Consider the following 17402-nt stretch of genomic DNA (forward strand, 5'->3'; position numbering starts at 1 on the left):
GTACAGTACACACAGCTCTGCTACATGCACACTACAGGACATGTACAGTACACACAGCTCTGCTACATGCACACTACAGGACATGTACAGTACACACAGCTCTGCTACATGCACACTACAGGACATGTACAGTACACACAGCTCTGCTACATGCACACTACAGGACATGTACAGTACACACACAGCTCTGCTACATGCACACTACAGGACATGTACAGTACACACAGCTCTGCTACATGCACACTGCAGTATATAGAGACACAAGCTCCGCTGTCAGTCTCCGAGCACGCCAGCCCCCCCCCCCCCCCCCCCATACTGACGTAGGCTCCTCCCTCCAGGCATGTGGTGGGTCACGTGCTCCTGACGTAAGGAAAGCTCCTCCGTCCAGCGCTGACAATCACGTGCTGTATGACAGCGGCTCCTGCTTCCGGGATTGTCCTCCTCCCAGCATCCCCCGCTCCTGCCGACACCTCCGCCGGCTCCGGAGCCCTCACCCCCGGGCAGTATCCTCCACCCTCCCCAGTCTCCTCTCCCCCGGCACCAGACGAAGCGCACGGACCGAAACCCGCCGTCATTAACCCTGTCAGCGCCGCGCTTACCTCCCTGAAGTGTGTGTATATCGTATAGCAGAGCCCCACATGACAGGCGCCGGCTGTGAGCCCTGCCAGCTGGCCTGAGCCCCCCCCCCCCCCCCCCAGTCTGTAATAACCGTATAATATCCAGGCTGTGCCCGCGGACAGGTGAGTCCCCCCCACTCTATACATTGTATTACAGTATATGTATGTATTCTGTTACACTCTTTATATTCGCAGCCTTCTCTATGCTGTGGCTTTTGAGCTCTTACAAAACCACAATTCTCACCATGCTCTGTCAGGGCATGCTGGGAGTTGTAGTCGCAGGCGGTAGACCGCTGTCATACATTGATTGTACTGTCCTGTGTAAAATCGGTGTCTCTCCGGCTGACATGACAACTCCCGGGGGTTGTCACCACTTGGAGGACTACTACTACTACTACTTAAAATATCCCTTTAAATACCAGTGGGTCATTGATCTTAAAGGGGTTGTTCACCCCTAGTGTGGCTGGACCCGCGGTGGTAATCATACTTACCTGATCCCCGGGTCTCACCGTGTCGACATCCGTTTCGACCACTGCAGCCAATGACAGGCCGCAACGGTGAGGTGTCACCCATCTGTCATGTGACCCGGTATTTCCATCTTATCAAGTGATGGCGCATCTCCACCACTTTATGATCGGCGGGGGTCTGACTTCTGGGATCACAATCCTGAGAATAAAGGGGGGAGGCATGGCGCTGATTTACAGCTGCATTTCCTTCTAAGATTTTCCTGCGCAGCGCTGTTCTACGCAATGGCCCCATTCACGCCAGTTGGGGCAGTGCTGCAGTCTCCGTGCTCAGCGGGTCACCAGGAGCACCTCTCTGCACAGCAAGGCAATTAAAGGGGGTCTCCAGGTTTACAAAAACATGGCTGCTTTCTTCCAAAAACAGCGCCATCCACAGGTCATGTGCGGCGCCCCATTCACTTCTGTACGCTGTTGACAGGCGTGCCTCTGGTTTTCTGGTAGAAAGCAGCCATGTTTTTGTAAACCTGGAGACCCCCTTTAATTGCCTTGCTGTGCAGAGAGGTGCTACTGGTGACCCGCTGAGCACGGAGACTGCAGCACTGCCCCAACTGGAGTGAATGGGGCCATTGCGTAGAATAGTGCTGGACATTGGAATTTCGCAGAACTGGTTAGAGAAGTGATACTGACATAGTTTAAAGGGAACCCGTCAGCAGGTGTGAGCCCCGCCAAGCTGCTGACGGAGATACATAGGTTCTGGGAGGAATGTATCACTGATCGTAGTGCACCGAAACAAAGGAAAAAGAGCATTTAAAGGGATTCTCTGACCAGAAAAAAAATGAATAAAGGGGAAGAACAGGTTAAAAAAACCAATACTAATTCCCCACCGCCCCAGTTCCTACACTTCCCGGGTCCCCGCTGGACTCTCCACACAGGCAGTGTGACCGCTCAGCCGTCACTAGCCACATTGGTGGCCTGTCTCAGTCAGTGATTTTCTATATTTGAGAAGGATTGGTGAGGTTTTGCTTTTTTTCCCCCTTTTAAAAAAAAATTCTTCCCCTTTTATTTTATATATTTTTTTACATTGTTTTTCCCGTAAAGTCAATGTCTTTAGTATCTCACGCACACATGGAAATTGTCGTGCAGGTGTCCTTCAGTGTAGTGCCCTGATTCTTCTGTAAAGTCTGCTGATCCCCTCCCCCATCAGACACTTTAAAGGGCTTGTCCATCAATTTAATATTGGCGGTCTATCCCCCAGGATAGGTCATCCGTATCCAATCAGTGGGGGACCCCCTATCGATCGGCTGTTTGAAAAGGCTGCTGCGCTCACTGGAGCTCCGTGAGCGTTGCGGTCTCCTTCCATCTCGCCATGCACAGCGCCCATCATCGGATAATGGCCGTGCTTGGTATTGCAGCTCAGTCCCATTCATTTGAATGGGACTGAGCTGCGTCAAGTCCATGTGACCGATGAATGTGACGCCACGGGCCTAGGAAGAGGCTTAAAGGGGTCGTCTCACTTCAGCAAGTGGCATTTATCATGTAGAGAAAGTTAATACAAGGCACTTACTAGTGTATCGTGATTGCCCATATTGCCTCCTTTGCTGGCTGGATTTATTTTTCCATCACATTATACACTGCTCGTTTCCATGGTTATGACCACCCTGCAATCCATATGCGGTGGTCGTGCTTGCACGCTATAGGAAAAAGTGTCGGCCTCTCTGGTGGCAAGGACCGAGGGAGCGCTCATAGGCTGGTGCTTTTTTCTATAGTGTGCAACCACGGCCACCGCATATGGATTACAGGGCGGTCGTAACCATGGAAACGGGCAGTGTATAATGTGATGGAAAAATGAATCCAGCCAGCAAAGGAGGCAATATGGACAATTACAATACATTAGTAAGTGTATTGTAGTAACTTTCTCTCCATGATAAATGCCATTTGCTGAAGTGAGACGACCCCTTTAAGCGCTGGAGACTCTTCCAACAGCTATTGAGGGTCCCGGCAGTTGGACCCCCACCATTCTGATATTCATGACCTATCCTGAGGACGGGCTGTCAATATCAAATTCCCAGATAACCCCTTTAAAGGCGTCTCTCTGTACCTTGATGCTAATTGGGAGCTTACAGATTGCCGGTTTGCGTGTTAAAGGAACACTCCGCAGGTTACATCTGTCACATACCGTTGTAGGACAGTGAAGGCCTCCACTATCCACAGGACATTAGGGAATGTGGTTATTATAGAGGGTGGGGTTTGGGCTCAGTGGAGATCTGCCCGGTGGACCCCTCCGTATTTCACATGGTCGTCATATTGTCCCGCGGCGGAGGCGGCTGTGCTCTGATAGACACTGTGGGGGAGGTTTATCAAACTGGTGTAAAGAAGAACTGGTTTAGTCGCCCATAGCAACCAATCCGATTCCACCTTTCATTTTTCACAGCTGTATTTGTGATTGTCCATATTGCTTCCTTTGCTGGCTGGATTCATTTTTCCATCACATTATACAGCCCTGCGCTTCTAGCCAGCAGTTATCCAGTGTGCACGGGCACCTAAACCGGGCAGGTGAGAGTCTATCTAAGAAATCCACACGATGAGCCGTCTGATGAGTCAGGACGAACGTCACCCTGTCCCCGAGATCACGTTTTGCTCACTTCCTGGTCCAGGTCACAAAGTTGTTTTTGTACAGACCTAGAACCATCCAGTGCCAAGTCTTCTGGTATCCCAGGCTGGAAACAAAGTCCTCGGTTAGGGTAAGGGTTAATGCCATTTATTATGTAGAGAAATTTAATGCAAGGCACTTACTAAAGAAAAAGTGCCGGCCGGGACCGTGGGAGCTCATAGAGGCCGGTGCTTTTTCCTACAGTGTGCAAGCACGACCACCGCTGATGGATTGCAGGGTGGTCGTAACTCTTGAAACGAGCAGTGTATGATGTGATGGAAAAATGAATCCAGCCAGCAAAGGAGGCAATATGGACAATCACAATACATTAGTAAGTGCCTTGGAGACAACCCCTTTAAGGGGGGCTTCTGGTACTTTGATATTGATGGTCTTGCCTTAGAATAGACCATCAGATGGGTGAGGTTCTGACTCCCATCACCCCCTTCAGCAAGCTCCCCAACCCTTTCATCGTCTGCAGGGTACAGCGCTGTTCTTTTTGTGGTGGCTTTGCCTGGTACTGCAGCTCCGTTCTTTCTAGTGAATGGGACTGAACTGTAATACCAGACATAAACACTGCTAAATATAGGGCGCAGCACTTGGTAAACCACGCAGTCCCAGGCCGCATTGCCACGGGCCCTGGGGGTCGGACCCTCGCCAATTTGCTATTGATGACCGGTCCTTATTTCCGCAGAGAAACTCTGAAAAATGTTTGCACTTTTCGGGAGCCCCTAATGCCATTTCCGTCTCAGATGCTTGGTGTAGGGGCAGGTAAATCTTCTGTAATTTGTTCCATTTACTGCTACAGTCAGGTTTGTCTCCGCTGTTGTCAAAGTGACAGGTTTGGTCGCTGTGTTCAGAGCTCCGGGGAATCCTGGTTGTGAAATCCTGCATTAACGCCAGCAGAGAGCTTCTTATGCTTTGGAGGAACCGCCATGTCCGTGCATTACACAGGCAGCTCATTGATTTGAATGGACGCTGTGTAATACTTCACTTGCCCTGTGGTGGCGCTGCAGGGAAATTGAGCATGTTCCATCAGAGATTCCAGCAGCAGGACTCCCTGTGATTAGTTCATCACCTGGATACCTTTTCTACCAAGCGTCTAAGTGGCACCTACGGAGATGTCATGGTCTGGATGAGGGCGAGAGTATGACGCAGACCGTGGAATATTGGAACGACGTTGAAGAGCGCAATGGCTGTCATTAACGATGAGTAAGGCTTCTTCATCATCGTCCTCCAGACCTTGCCATGAGATGATTAATCTGACATTCAGCATATGTTAGGATTATTATAACCGTAGTTGGTACTGAAGCTCCTCACCAGGGGCAGGTGTCTCCTTCCCACCATCTTCACTGATGTTTTTGATGCTCCTCCCTTTTCGATCGAATGATTTTTCGTTCCATTTCCAGGGACTCTCGATCGCCAGTAATCCATACACTGGGACCAGCAGAAGCGCTTCCATGAGCCGAAATGCTGGGCAGGAGACCCGGCAAAAAGAATGCCCAAGCCAAGGGCAGAGGGGCAGCGGCGGCAAAGGAGGTAAGGAGATGTCGAGAGGTCAGCGTGTGCCATGGTCGGTGTGTTGTATAAGACGGTGTGACATATTGCTGCTTTTATAAATGCGGTGCATGTGACTCGGTGCAGAGTCCGTTCCCTGTAATCTAGTTTTGGGGGTGGAAGAACTGAAACGAGATCCCATACTTCCCTATTTAGATCTGAGCAGGAATCGCCATGCAACACAATGATGTCCACAGCAGCTTCCTGACGTCGTCGGTGCTGGTCATTACTGAAAGGGGAGGGATTGGATAAAAAAAAATATATATATATATATATATATATATATATATATATATATATATATTTTTTTTTTATTTTTTTTTTATTTACTGAAACTGTGCCACTCTCAGCTCATCCCAGTTTAAGTGAATGGAACTGAACTGTAGACCACGGACAGAGGTGGCGCGGTTTCTGGAAGAAAAAAAAGCAGACCCTTATTTCTCTTTTTTTTTTTTTTTAAAGCTTTATTGCATTAAATTCCATACAAAAACGTTCTCACACAGGAGAACTAAAAAGTGCAATTAATACAAATGCTTAGTTTTCCCAACCTGTCGCATCATTGACCGCTAGGCTCTGTTCACATCACTTTGAACCCTCCATTTGTTGTATATGCTAGGTCCTGGCGTAGATGCCAAATATACCTGTAGGACTCTGTACACCTGGTAGATACCAAAAGACTGTCCTTTTAGTATTCTCCGGGCTGATATACAATGGGAACTTTTTTATTTTGTTGCCATATAGAATATTGTAGTAGACTATGCTTTTCTGTACATGGGACATGTGGAAAAAATACTGCATTGGGGGCCATTTACACATCCGTGTGTGTTTTGCGGATCCGCTAAACACGGAAACCACCAATGTGCGTTCCGCATTTTGCGGACCGCACATTGCCGGCACTAATAGAATATGCCCATTCTTGTCCGCTATTGCGGACAAGAATAGGACATGTTCTATTTTTTTCGGGATCGGAATTGCAGACCCGGAAGTGCGGGTCCATAATTCCGGATCCAGGCCGCACATCATGCGGCCCCATAGAAATGAATGGGTCCCCCAAAATGCGGAGCGGAATTGCGGATGTGTGAATGGACCCTTAAGGCTACTTTCACACGTGTGTTTCACTGATCTGGCAGACTATGTCGGCAGAGGAACAGCGTGCTGGAGTTCTCCATATCCGGCCTAGCTGGTTACCGCCATTCACTGCCGGAGACCATTGACTGTAATTGGATCCAGCAAAGAACCGGACAGTTTCCGACATGAGCGACAGATTTTGGCCTGACAAAAACCAGTGCATGCACTGCCCTATCCGGCGGGTTTCCAGCATGCCAAGTTAGGAGTGCATTCAACAGCCTTATCTGGCTATGCCAGATATGGCGAACTCTGCCGAAACAGCCTGCCATATACCTTTATCGTATGGCCTAACATGGGAGTTTATGGGCTACGTATGCAGCAGTATGACTATACATTGGCATGCATCAAAGCCTTCCATCTGAGGTATACGATGCAAAATCCTGATGTGAACTATGCCTTATCAGTTATAGTTTATAGGTTTACAGATCTATTACATTTTATAGTTTATGGCCGGATGTGCACGTCTTTCCACTGTAACATGGTGTTTGACGAGGACGGTACAATTGTATTCAATGTCTGCATTCCTTCATTATCCGCCTGATGGATGGTTGAATGATATGTAATATAAGTATATGCCGCTATGTTCTTTTACACTGCTGGCGTGTTTAGTCTATGTATAATATGTTGTGTCTGGTGTGCAGCTTGGGCTGTTTGTAGACTTCAACCCCGAGGACATGATGATGGGTATCCCAGATGACCCAGACGATGGAGATCTTGAGGCAGAATTGGCTGCACTTACTGGTGCCAAGGTTGCACCCAAGGGCAAGCCTAAAGGAAAAGGTGAGTGAACCGGGAAGACGCTGGTGAAGATGTGTAAGTACCCCGGACCTTGTGCCTCAGACGTATCTTGATTATAGGTATTGTCAGATCAGACACCATGTTTGACTTGACAGGTTTCCTCAACCCTTTACAAGTCATGGTCTGTCCTCCGGATAGGCCATCACTATCTAATCAGTGGGGGTCCGACTCCCCGCTTACCCTGCCGATCACCTATTCTTCAGTAGCTCTGACACTGGTACTACACAGCTCCGTCCTTTTGGCAGTAGACGGAGCTGGTTACTGCAGTGCGGCTCCCATTGAAGTGAATAGGAGTCGTGCTGCAGCAATCCACTCCATGCTACAGCTAATCATCGAGGTGTTGGACCCCCGCAGATCAGATGGTCACCACTTGTAAAGAGTTAGACAACCCCTTTAAGGCTAGAGTTACATTGAGGCTTGTGGGTGCACGACACTGAGATTACAAATGTCGCACTGCTAGTCACATCTGGTGAATGGGGTCCACTAGTCAGGACTTTTGTTGATTGTAGCAATACGTATGTGGCAGCTTCTTTCACATCTGCGTTTTCCTTTCCGGTTTTGAGATCCGGCACAGACTCTCAAAACCGGAGGAAAACGCTTCAGGAAGCATAGTGCACCAAAATGCATTCCGTCCTGGTTTGTTGCGTTCCTATGCCGGACACAAAACCACTGCAAACTGCGTTTTTGTGTGCGGCATGGGAAACTGAACTGATCCAGTTGTATTATATCGAAAGTGAACATGACGGATCCAGGACCAAAAAACATGTAAGTCCTGAAGAAAAAATGGCTCCGGCACCCATTTTCATGTTCATTTTTAATATAATACAACGGGATCTGTTCTGAAAGGATGCAGCCGGTTGTATTATTCCCACGGATGTGTTTCTCACTCGTATCATTGGGGCACACAGAGGAGTGTCTGCAGGAGGGGTATAGCTGAGAGGAGCGGCTAACACTGTTTTTGCTTAGTGTCGCCTCCTAGTGGCAGCAGCTATACCCATGGTCTTCTGTGTCCCCCCAATGAACTCAGCGAGAAAAGTTTTTTACAGGTAAACACAAAAAATCCTATTTTTGCTGTGGTTTTGAGATCCCATGCCGGATCTCAAAACCGGACCGCTAAAACACATATGGAAAAGTAGCCTTACACATCGCAGCATGTCCCCATTTACGGTCATTAGGTGCAATGTAGTAGGGTGCGATCTTCTGTCACACAACTGCTAGACGTCATGTAGCCCTACAGTTAAAGACACATTTTGGGGAAAACTGATACACTGTGTTATGTATAGTGCTGGGATTACTAGATTATGATTATTTTACTTTTAGACATTAAAGGGGTTATCCGAGACAAAAAAAAAATGCCCCCCCATATGCCGGGCCCCTCACACTGAATCTACTTACCTGGCTCCCGGCGTCGCTCCTACCGCCATTGCTCCTTCTCCCTGTGCGCGGATGAAAACATCCGGGGTCGGGAGGAAGGGGCAGTCAATGGCAGGCGGTGACGAGAATGAGCCTCCCTAGCATCGCTGGTGATGCTAGGGTGGCCTGTCCCCATCACCGCCTGCCGTTAGCTGCCCCCCCCCCCCCCCCTTCCCGACATCGAATGTTTTCATCCGCACACGGGGAGAAGCACCATTCGCCATGCGGGGACCAGGAGCGACGCCGGGAGCCAGGTAAGTAGTTTCAGTGGAGCCGGGCATATGGGGGGCATTTTTTTGTCTAGGATAACCCCTTTAAGCTATAGGCTTATGCATACCACCTTATTATGACTCTGTCTTGTACGGACTCCTAATAGTGCATGAATGGAAATCTTAATTCTATGGGCCCCTCTCATACCACTTACCTAGTTCGTTCATCTGTGACCCCTGTAGTAACCTCTGCAGTGCTTTCCCTTCTGTACGTTGATAATTCTTCTACCACTTTAACATAAAGAATTGATTATTTTGTGCCCCCGTTAATTTCTGCTAAAACTAATTGATGGTCCCTTTCAATGTCTGCCCAGCTCCTCTCCCTATGGATCACATAGAGAAGATGGCACAAGAATGCATGAGAGACTTGGACGCAGAAGTGGAGGGTGATGAGGATGACCTGGATGATGATGATGATGATTTGCTGGTAAATATAACTTTTTACATTATCACTGCGGTGACGTGGCTCTCAGGTCTGCGGGTCGGTTCCTGAGCTCTGCAGCACCACACTGGATAGATTTACTCTCACACGTCTATTAGACTCTGTACAGATGTGCTGTATGCACTTATTTTGGTGGATGCAGTACATCCATATACATAGTGTGTCTATATAGTAATGTGTGGACAGATATATCTACCCGTGTATTGCAGACCCCCAGACTTCAGGTCGGGAGCCATATCGCAGCAGAACGTAAATGTCAACGTTTCAATACCCTAAAGTAGCTGAAGTTTCGATATATATGAACATGTCTGATTTCTTTTTCTTCGTGGTTTTCTTTATAGGCTGAGCTCCAGGAAGTAGTGGGGGAGGATGTGGAGGAGGAGGAGGAGAAAGCATCCCCTTCAGATGTTCTAGAAGTAACTGCACCTCCGCAGGTGGAAGATACAGAGCCTGCACCGCTACTTACCTCTGCAGCTAATACCCTCAAAAGCCCATCCCAGGTAAGAGACAGAACTGAACAGCACCCCCTAGTGTTCACACATGTAGGTGTTACTGGAGGGTCTCTGAACAGGGGATCTGTCGGAAGCAGTTTCTCCCCCCCCCAATTGGTCTCTCCATATGAAATGCGTTGGCCTGCATGACAGTATAGGAGTATTGCAGAATGTACATTCAGAGCCCTGGAGGTGACATCCAGTCTTGACAAGAGCGTAAATAAAATGTAAGACTCCCCGGTAAGGAAGTATTTGCATCCCCGGCCTTTATTGAGCTTCTCATATTTGACTTCTGGGGCATATTTCACAATGTTATTTTCTGGTGCATTGAAAAACATAGCGTTCATAGCGCGTGACTGATTTATTAAAGGAGAAGCCAATTTAACCCCTGATAGTAATGTTTGCCTAAATAAAAAAATAAACTCAACTGTCCACAATGCTTCCATTCCACCACCACTGGTCCCTTCCCGGGCTGCGTTCAGCCCCCACCGGACCAGAAGTGACCGTTATGGTCAGTCACTGGCCTCAGGGGTCACATGTGCTAAAATGATAGATCACTAGCAGTGACGGTACTTAAAGCGGCTCGTAGGCCGGACAACCCTCTGAAGAGGTTGTCTGGGCTTTTAATATTGATAACCTATCCTTAGGATAGGACATCAATATCAGATTGGCGGGGGTCCAACACCCAGCACCCCCGCCGATCAGCTGTATGAGGAGACGCACGCGCAGTGTGCACGTGCCGTCTCCTGTCTCTCTTCCTGTCCGCTGCTGCAGTCTGTGGTCTATGCCATAGACAGCAGCGTTGAGAAGCAAGAGAGAAGGGAGACCGCACGTGCACACTGTGCGCGCGTCTCCTCATTCAGCTGATCGGCGGGGGTGCTGGGTGTCGGACTCCCGCCAATCTGATATTGATGACCTATCCTGAGGAAAGGTCATCAATAGTAAAAGCCTGTAGAACCCCTTTAAGCATTTCTGCCACTTTGCTGTCTAGGTTTGGAAACAACAGCACTTCTGATCTGATTGATAAATATGACGCAGTCTGCAGCGGGGGAGAAACGAGTGCAGCGTTCATACAGTGTGCTAGTAATAGGCCTCCCTCGCTGCCTCTTGGTGCAGTTGGCACCGACATCAGGCCCTTTTACGCCACTCTGAATAATTGTAAGGCTATGTTCACACTGTAAAAAAAAAAAAAAAAGAAAGCTGAAAAATCTGTCGCAGATCAGAATTTAAATGTTTCTCATGATAACAGCTCATTTGTAGTGGTGTAAACGCCGCCATGTACTCTCCAGGTACACCTACTACTCATCAATGTCATCATCATGTATTTTATTATTATTTATTACTAAAGCACCATTCATTCCATAGCGCTGTACATATGATAAGCGGTGCACATACATAATACAGACAAGTGCACTAAGCACAAACAAGACGAGTTACAGACTGGTACAGAAGGAGAGAGGGCCCTGCCCGTGAGGGCTTACAATCTACGAGATCTCCCTTCTATTGACTTCCATGGTGAAAGCAGCCGCAGTAAGCAACATGCCGCTTCTGAAGCAGTTTTTAAAATCATCTACATTAAGAAAATGTCCGTATGTACTAGGTCACTAGGTTTTTTTCCTGAAATCATTGAGAAGCTGTTGATGGTATTTTAGACGCGTATTACACTCCGTAAAATGGCTGTTTTATGTGGCAGAATGCACAGTGGGTTTTTTTTTGGGGGGCTTTGTGAACATTGCCCACCTAGTTGGCCATTGTGAATGCAGGGAAGAAAAAAATAATAGTCTACCGCCATGTCGAGCAATTGTGATCTATATATTTTGCTAGATAATACATCCAGCCACACAAAATTGTCCGGGAATGATTTAAGGGAATAAGCACATGGGTTGAAGGTGATGACTTGACCTCCGAATTCTCTAGACCTTAAAGGGGTTCTCCAGGAAATATTTAAAAAGGCCAAAAGCAACCTGTCCTAGAACGGTTTGTTCCACTTGCAGACTTGCCTAAGGGGGTGAGAGGGCGATTCCTCACTACACTCTAGCACCTGCATATACTACACATTGGTGAGTGTTCTTGTCAGGCTGCTCAGCCATGAAGGCATATGGTAGGCAACACCACCCCCCCCCCCCCCCCTTCCCTTGGCAGATCTGCAAGGGGAGGCAATCAGTCCTGCTCACATTCTACATCATTCCTGGAGAACCCCTTTAATCCATCTGAACTTGTCCAATCCATGATATCCCTAGTTCATAAAGACTTTGCGGATCTGCTGTTAACATTCTGGTGCCAGATACTGCAGGACTCCTTCAGAGGTCTCATGGAGTCTATGCCTTAATGGGTCACAGCCATTTTGGCAGCACAATTGGAACCTACACAATATTAGGCACGTTTGTTTTTTTTTACTTTATGGCAAGGTGTATATTATGGGAATACCCCTTTAAATTCTCTTTTACAATGATTGTCTTTAGTTACATGCAATGTATCTGCCCATGTAACTCGACCTTAGAGGTAGTCTTGTCACCAGGAAATTCAATATTAAACCAGGTACAATGCCATGTAGGGCTAGCTAAGCCGAATGTAATCCAATATGCAAATGAATAGTTAAGTGCACAGAGGGCGGACCGAAGTTACTCTGTGCACCCATGCTCCTCCTTCGCATTCCTGATTGACAAGTCAAGGCAAGAGTAAAGTAGAACCTGGCTCTGTCAATCAAGGAGAAAGAGGGGCTGTCAGAGGAATGTAGAGAAACAAGGGTGCACAGAGTGGCTTGCGCCTGCCCTCAGTGCACTTAAAGGCTATGTACACTTTTGGAGGCAATTTTTGTTTGACTGCATTTCACGCATTTTTAGGTACAATTCATATTTTCAATTGGCCTTTATTAAAAATATTGAGCCATTCTTTCACAAAGAGTTAACTGTTTTTCTAAGTGCTCATTCACACGACCGTTGTTTTGTTTCGCATCCGAGGCACATTTTTTTGCAGCTCGGGTGCGGACCCGTTTAATGGGGCCGCAAAAGATGCGAACAGCACTCCGTGTGCCGTCTGCATCCGTTGCTCCGTTCCGTGGACTCGCAAAAATTATAAGTCATGTCCTATTCTTGTCCATTTTGCGGACCAGAATAGGCATTTCTATAATGGGTAATCCCTTCCGTTCTGCAAATTGCGTAAGGCACAGGGGCGGCATCCGTGTTTTGCGGATCCGCAATTTGCAGACCGCAAAACACGGCACAGTCGTGTGAACAATCCCTGACTGTGTGACTGGTACTTTCACTTTCACTTTGTGTCCGGTCCGTCTTCTAATTACCCTTATCTCTAAAGTACTAAGAAGTCATAAACATTCTTATCAGTAAGATAAGGACTGAGCTTTAATGAATGTTTATAATGTCAGAGAGCGGAGATAAGGAGTCCGTCAGCTCCTGGTCTGACGGAAAAGACAGAGAATCCACAGGCTGCTACTACAGCATCTCAGCTCTGTAGAGAAAAAAGGGCTCCATATTTTTAATAAAGACCAATTGAAAAAAATTATTGTAGCTCAAAATAAGTACAATTCAATAATTAAAAAAAAGTCCCCAAAGGTGTACATAGCCTTTAACTTCTCAATTGCATATGGAGGAGGCTACATGTACACGACTGTAATGTTTTGCGAATCCGCAAAGCACGGACACCGGCCCGTGTGTGTTCCGCAATTTGTGGACCACACATCGCCGGCACTCTCATAGAAAATGCCTATTCTTGTCAGCAATTGCAGACAAGAATAGGACATGCTCTATATTTTTTGCCGGGCAGTGAAATGGAACTACGGATATGGACAGCACACGGTGTGCTGTCTGCATCTTTTGAGGCCCCGTTGAAATGAATGGGTTCGCACCCGTTGAGGGCTCATGCACATGGCCGTTCCCGTATTGTGGCCCGCAAACAGCGATTCCGCAGGTGCGTAACGGAGGCACGGAACCTCACTGAAGCACTACGGAGTGCTTCCATGGGGTTTCTCTCCATGCCTCCGCACCTCAAAAAATGTTCTATTTTTTTTGCTGTGTGGATAGTTTACGGACCCAAAAATTTGCGGTCCCCAATGCATTAAACGGCCGAGCAACAGCCGTGTCCATGAGCCCTAAAGGTAGTTTTTCTCAAGAATGAGGCAACAGATCACTAAGTGAAAGGTATCATTACATTCAGCTGAGCATATAGCATACATACATGACATCGTGTCTGGTGCCAGTATGGTGGTTTTACCTATCCTTAGTTCACTTTTTTCCCTGTGATGCCATGTGACAGTCCTAAAATACTTTTTTTTTATAGTAGTGATTTTGAATGAAACTTTTTAAAATTCCTCTACTGCAAATAAAATGCAAAATAACTAGTAGAGGGAGATTGGTTTTACTGTAGTATCACAGGGCACAGATATTAGAGACTTGTAGGTGTCCTTTATTTTTCCTTTTTGTTTATTTTTGACCTGTAAATCACATGTCACGTCTATAACGGACTTCTGCCGGCAGAGCCCCTCCCTGCTGCTGACAGAGGCCGCACTGTTCTCAGCCTCTCCTGTCTCTGTGTATTTATTTCCACCAGTAACTCTTTGCAATACTTTCCACTTACTTCTCCAGTGGAATGCCGTGACGGACTGGTTGTAATGGGCAGGCTCACTGTATCTGTAAGCTTTAGCTTGGACTTAAAACCAGAGGAAGACAACTTTTAGGAGCGTGTCTCTGGGTTCACTTAGCATGCATCAGTATCATTTGGCTAATGTCAGGCTTACTTGCTGTGCCAGTTAGAACTCGACAAGAAACGGGTATGATGGTGAGTGCTAGAGATCTTTTTTATTTTTTGTTCTGTTTTTTGTTTATTCCTTTGGGTTTTTTCTAAGATTCATATCCTCTCATTTGAGACCAAAGGTCCTTTCAGATATTCTGCCCAGTGATGAGCGGCGATCGATGAGAACAGCATGTCAATTGGTGCACGTTACCTGCATTTACATGGAGCAATAATTGCACTGTATGGACTGAATTCACACCAGCGCTACATATTGCATCATTCTTCTAGGAGCAGAACGGCAAAATTGATGGAAGCCCTTGAGCCGTCAAATGACGGTATCGGACAGCGTCCAGCAGAACCCAGTTGCCTATAATGGGATCTGTGGGGTTTCCATTAGAAAACCTGACATCTTACTGGTCAAAAGAGCGCTAAATGCTGCACATTTTTTTTTTGTCTCATCATTTTAACAAAATTTGCAACAGAGATTTGTGCCTTTTAACACAGGGCTCATGCACACGAACGTGTGCCAGCCTTACCCATATTATGGCCCGCAAACTGTGGGTCCACAAAATACGTGCACCGGTCATGTGCAAACCGTATCACGGATGTGGACCGATTCACTGCACTACGGAGCGCTTCCGTGGCTTTTCGGTCCGTGACTCCACACCGCAAAAGAATAGAACATGCTCTGTGTTTTTGCGGTGTGGACAGATTGAGGACCCATTCATGTTGATTAAGTCTGCATCCGCCAGCGCAGGACACACGGACGGTGCACGCACGTGCATTGGGCACCGCAATTCACGGTCCCCAATGTATTACACGGGCGGCTGGCAGACTTAACATGAATTTTCATCTGTGGACCGTTTTCTTCTTATGAGCAGTGATCTTTTATGCAAGCATAGCATGAACAAGCCAGCGTTTGCATGTTTGTCGGGTGATCAGTCGTTTACAGCAGGTAACAATCATGAGCAAGCGTTTTTCGTTTCTGATCATCAAAGGGGTCCAAAGAAAATTTGTGTGACAACCTGATAACATTGTAACAAGGTTGCATGAGATGAGGGGCGAAAAACCTCTTTGGGGGTCATTTATTTTCTAAGCAGGCTTTGATATCTCCTGCGCCACCAGAAGATGCTCTTAATTTATGACCAGGCACAATCCGTGTGCCTAGCATGTAATCTATGGCAGCTCAGAAAGTGGCAAGGGCAGCGTGAAAACACCATTTGCACAAAAAATGGCATTTAAAAAATCACAAATCCACAGTTTGCAGCTTTCTTTTTTTTTTTGGTAGCAAGGCAATTGTGAATGACCCCCTTTCTTCCAGAAACCTCACCACCCTTATCCATAAGTTGTGTCTGGTATTGGATCTCAGCCCCATTCACTTGAATGTAGCTAAGCTGTAATATCAGACACAACCTGTGTGCAGGAATGACGCTGTGCCTTGGGAAAACTGAATTTTTTCCCCACAATTTCATACAGAATTTCTTACGAAATTAAAAAGCTGATAATGCAGAGGTTATGATTCTTTTTTGGTTTTGTTTGGGTAAATGCTTTATGTTTCCTGCACTTCGTTATCGTCTTGCATGCTGTGATATGTGATTTATTTACTCAGCAGACAATGTCCGGGGGGCTCGTCCAAACGCTAGAAGAACGGATCGCCAACTACAAAATAGCAATTACCAATGCAAAACAGTCCAACGATGGTTCCAAAGCCAGACGCTTCGAGCGAGGACTGAAGGTATTGCTTTTCTGGGAAATCTTGTTCAAATATATACCACAAAATCTGTCATAATATTATGCATATGGAGAATAGGTGACAGCAATTGTATCTCCATCTTGTAGACCCTGGAATCTATGCTAAAGGCAGCCAGACAAGGGAAGCCTGTGGCAGAGGAAGAGATGCCGCCACCAGTGGCTTGTGGGAAGCCTACATCTGCCGAAGCCTCAACTTCAGCGGCAGCCCCAAAGGAAGAGCACCCAAGTCCAGCGGGAACTCTTCCTACAGAACCTGCCAGAATCCAAGAATCGCTGGAGAGTAGAGAAGTGTCAGCCCCTGCTAGTGAGGAACACCCCCCCAGCCAAAGTGAAGACGGTAGGACCACACCTATTGTTTCCCGCTGTACACGGCACGTTGCCTCTTTGTTTACTCTGTTCACAACTATAGCTAGGTTTACTCCCCGTAAAAGTGTTTGAACCAGTCTGCCAAATGTATGCGACTGTATGTCTATCATATATCAGCATCGTTCTTATATTGCAGACACAAAAACTTTGCTGACGACGAGACAGAGGGAGTACAAGATGGCGGCTGTGAGAGCGAAGCAAAGTGGAGATCTGGAGACAGCCAAGGAGTACATAAAAATAGTTAAGGTATGTCAGGTGTATGCAGCGTCCACGGCTGGAGGGGTCAATGGTACGTACAGGGTTAAAACATGTCATCCTACAAATGGATGAAAATTCCTCATGCAGCACTTATTTTGCATGGCGGAAAGATTTGTGTGCAGTCCCCATTAGGGTTATTTTGGGTATCAAACTTTTGATACCCAATCGATACTTTTAGCCGGGTATCGATACGATACCGGGATTTGTCTTTTGTCGATACTAGGCTCTGCTACTGCACAGCCTAGTATCGGAGAATATGGATCGCGCTGCTCTCAGCGTGCGCCATGTTCCCTCAGCAGCACAGGGAAGAAGGAAGCAGTCTCTCCCTCCCCCTGTGCTGCTGCTGCCACTGCCTCCAATGGGAGCGCGGAGGAGGGGAGGGGCTGTGGCCACTGCGCCACCAATGATAACTAACATTTAACACATTACAAATGTAGGCGGCGGCAGAAACACA

General features: G+C 47.1%; 1 protein-coding gene across 2 annotated transcripts in view; it reads left to right on the forward strand.

Moving 5' to 3' along the window:
* The first annotated feature begins 411 nt into the window (after positions 1–411).
* The window catches only part of CC2D1B (coiled-coil and C2 domain containing 1B), a 65193-nt gene continuing 48202 nt past the window's right edge, over positions 412–17402 (forward strand). For both annotated transcript variants that reach the window (XM_040406922.1, XM_040406921.1), the window contains exons 1-8: positions 412–740; positions 5138–5267; positions 7055–7193; positions 9208–9320; positions 9677–9835; positions 16185–16307; positions 16412–16661; positions 16827–16936. In XM_040406922.1, coding sequence (XP_040262856.1) covers positions 5199–5267; positions 7055–7193; positions 9208–9320; positions 9677–9835; positions 16185–16307; positions 16412–16661; positions 16827–16936 — 963 coding nt within the window. In that variant the 5' untranslated portion in view covers positions 412–740; positions 5138–5198. The remainder of the gene's footprint in view (positions 741–5137; positions 5268–7054; positions 7194–9207; positions 9321–9676; positions 9836–16184; positions 16308–16411; positions 16662–16826; positions 16937–17402) is intronic.

This window comes from Bufo bufo, chromosome 9 (assembly GCF_905171765.1).
Source record: "Bufo bufo chromosome 9, aBufBuf1.1, whole genome shotgun sequence".
Classification (NCBI taxonomy): domain Eukaryota; kingdom Metazoa; phylum Chordata; class Amphibia; order Anura; family Bufonidae; genus Bufo; species Bufo bufo.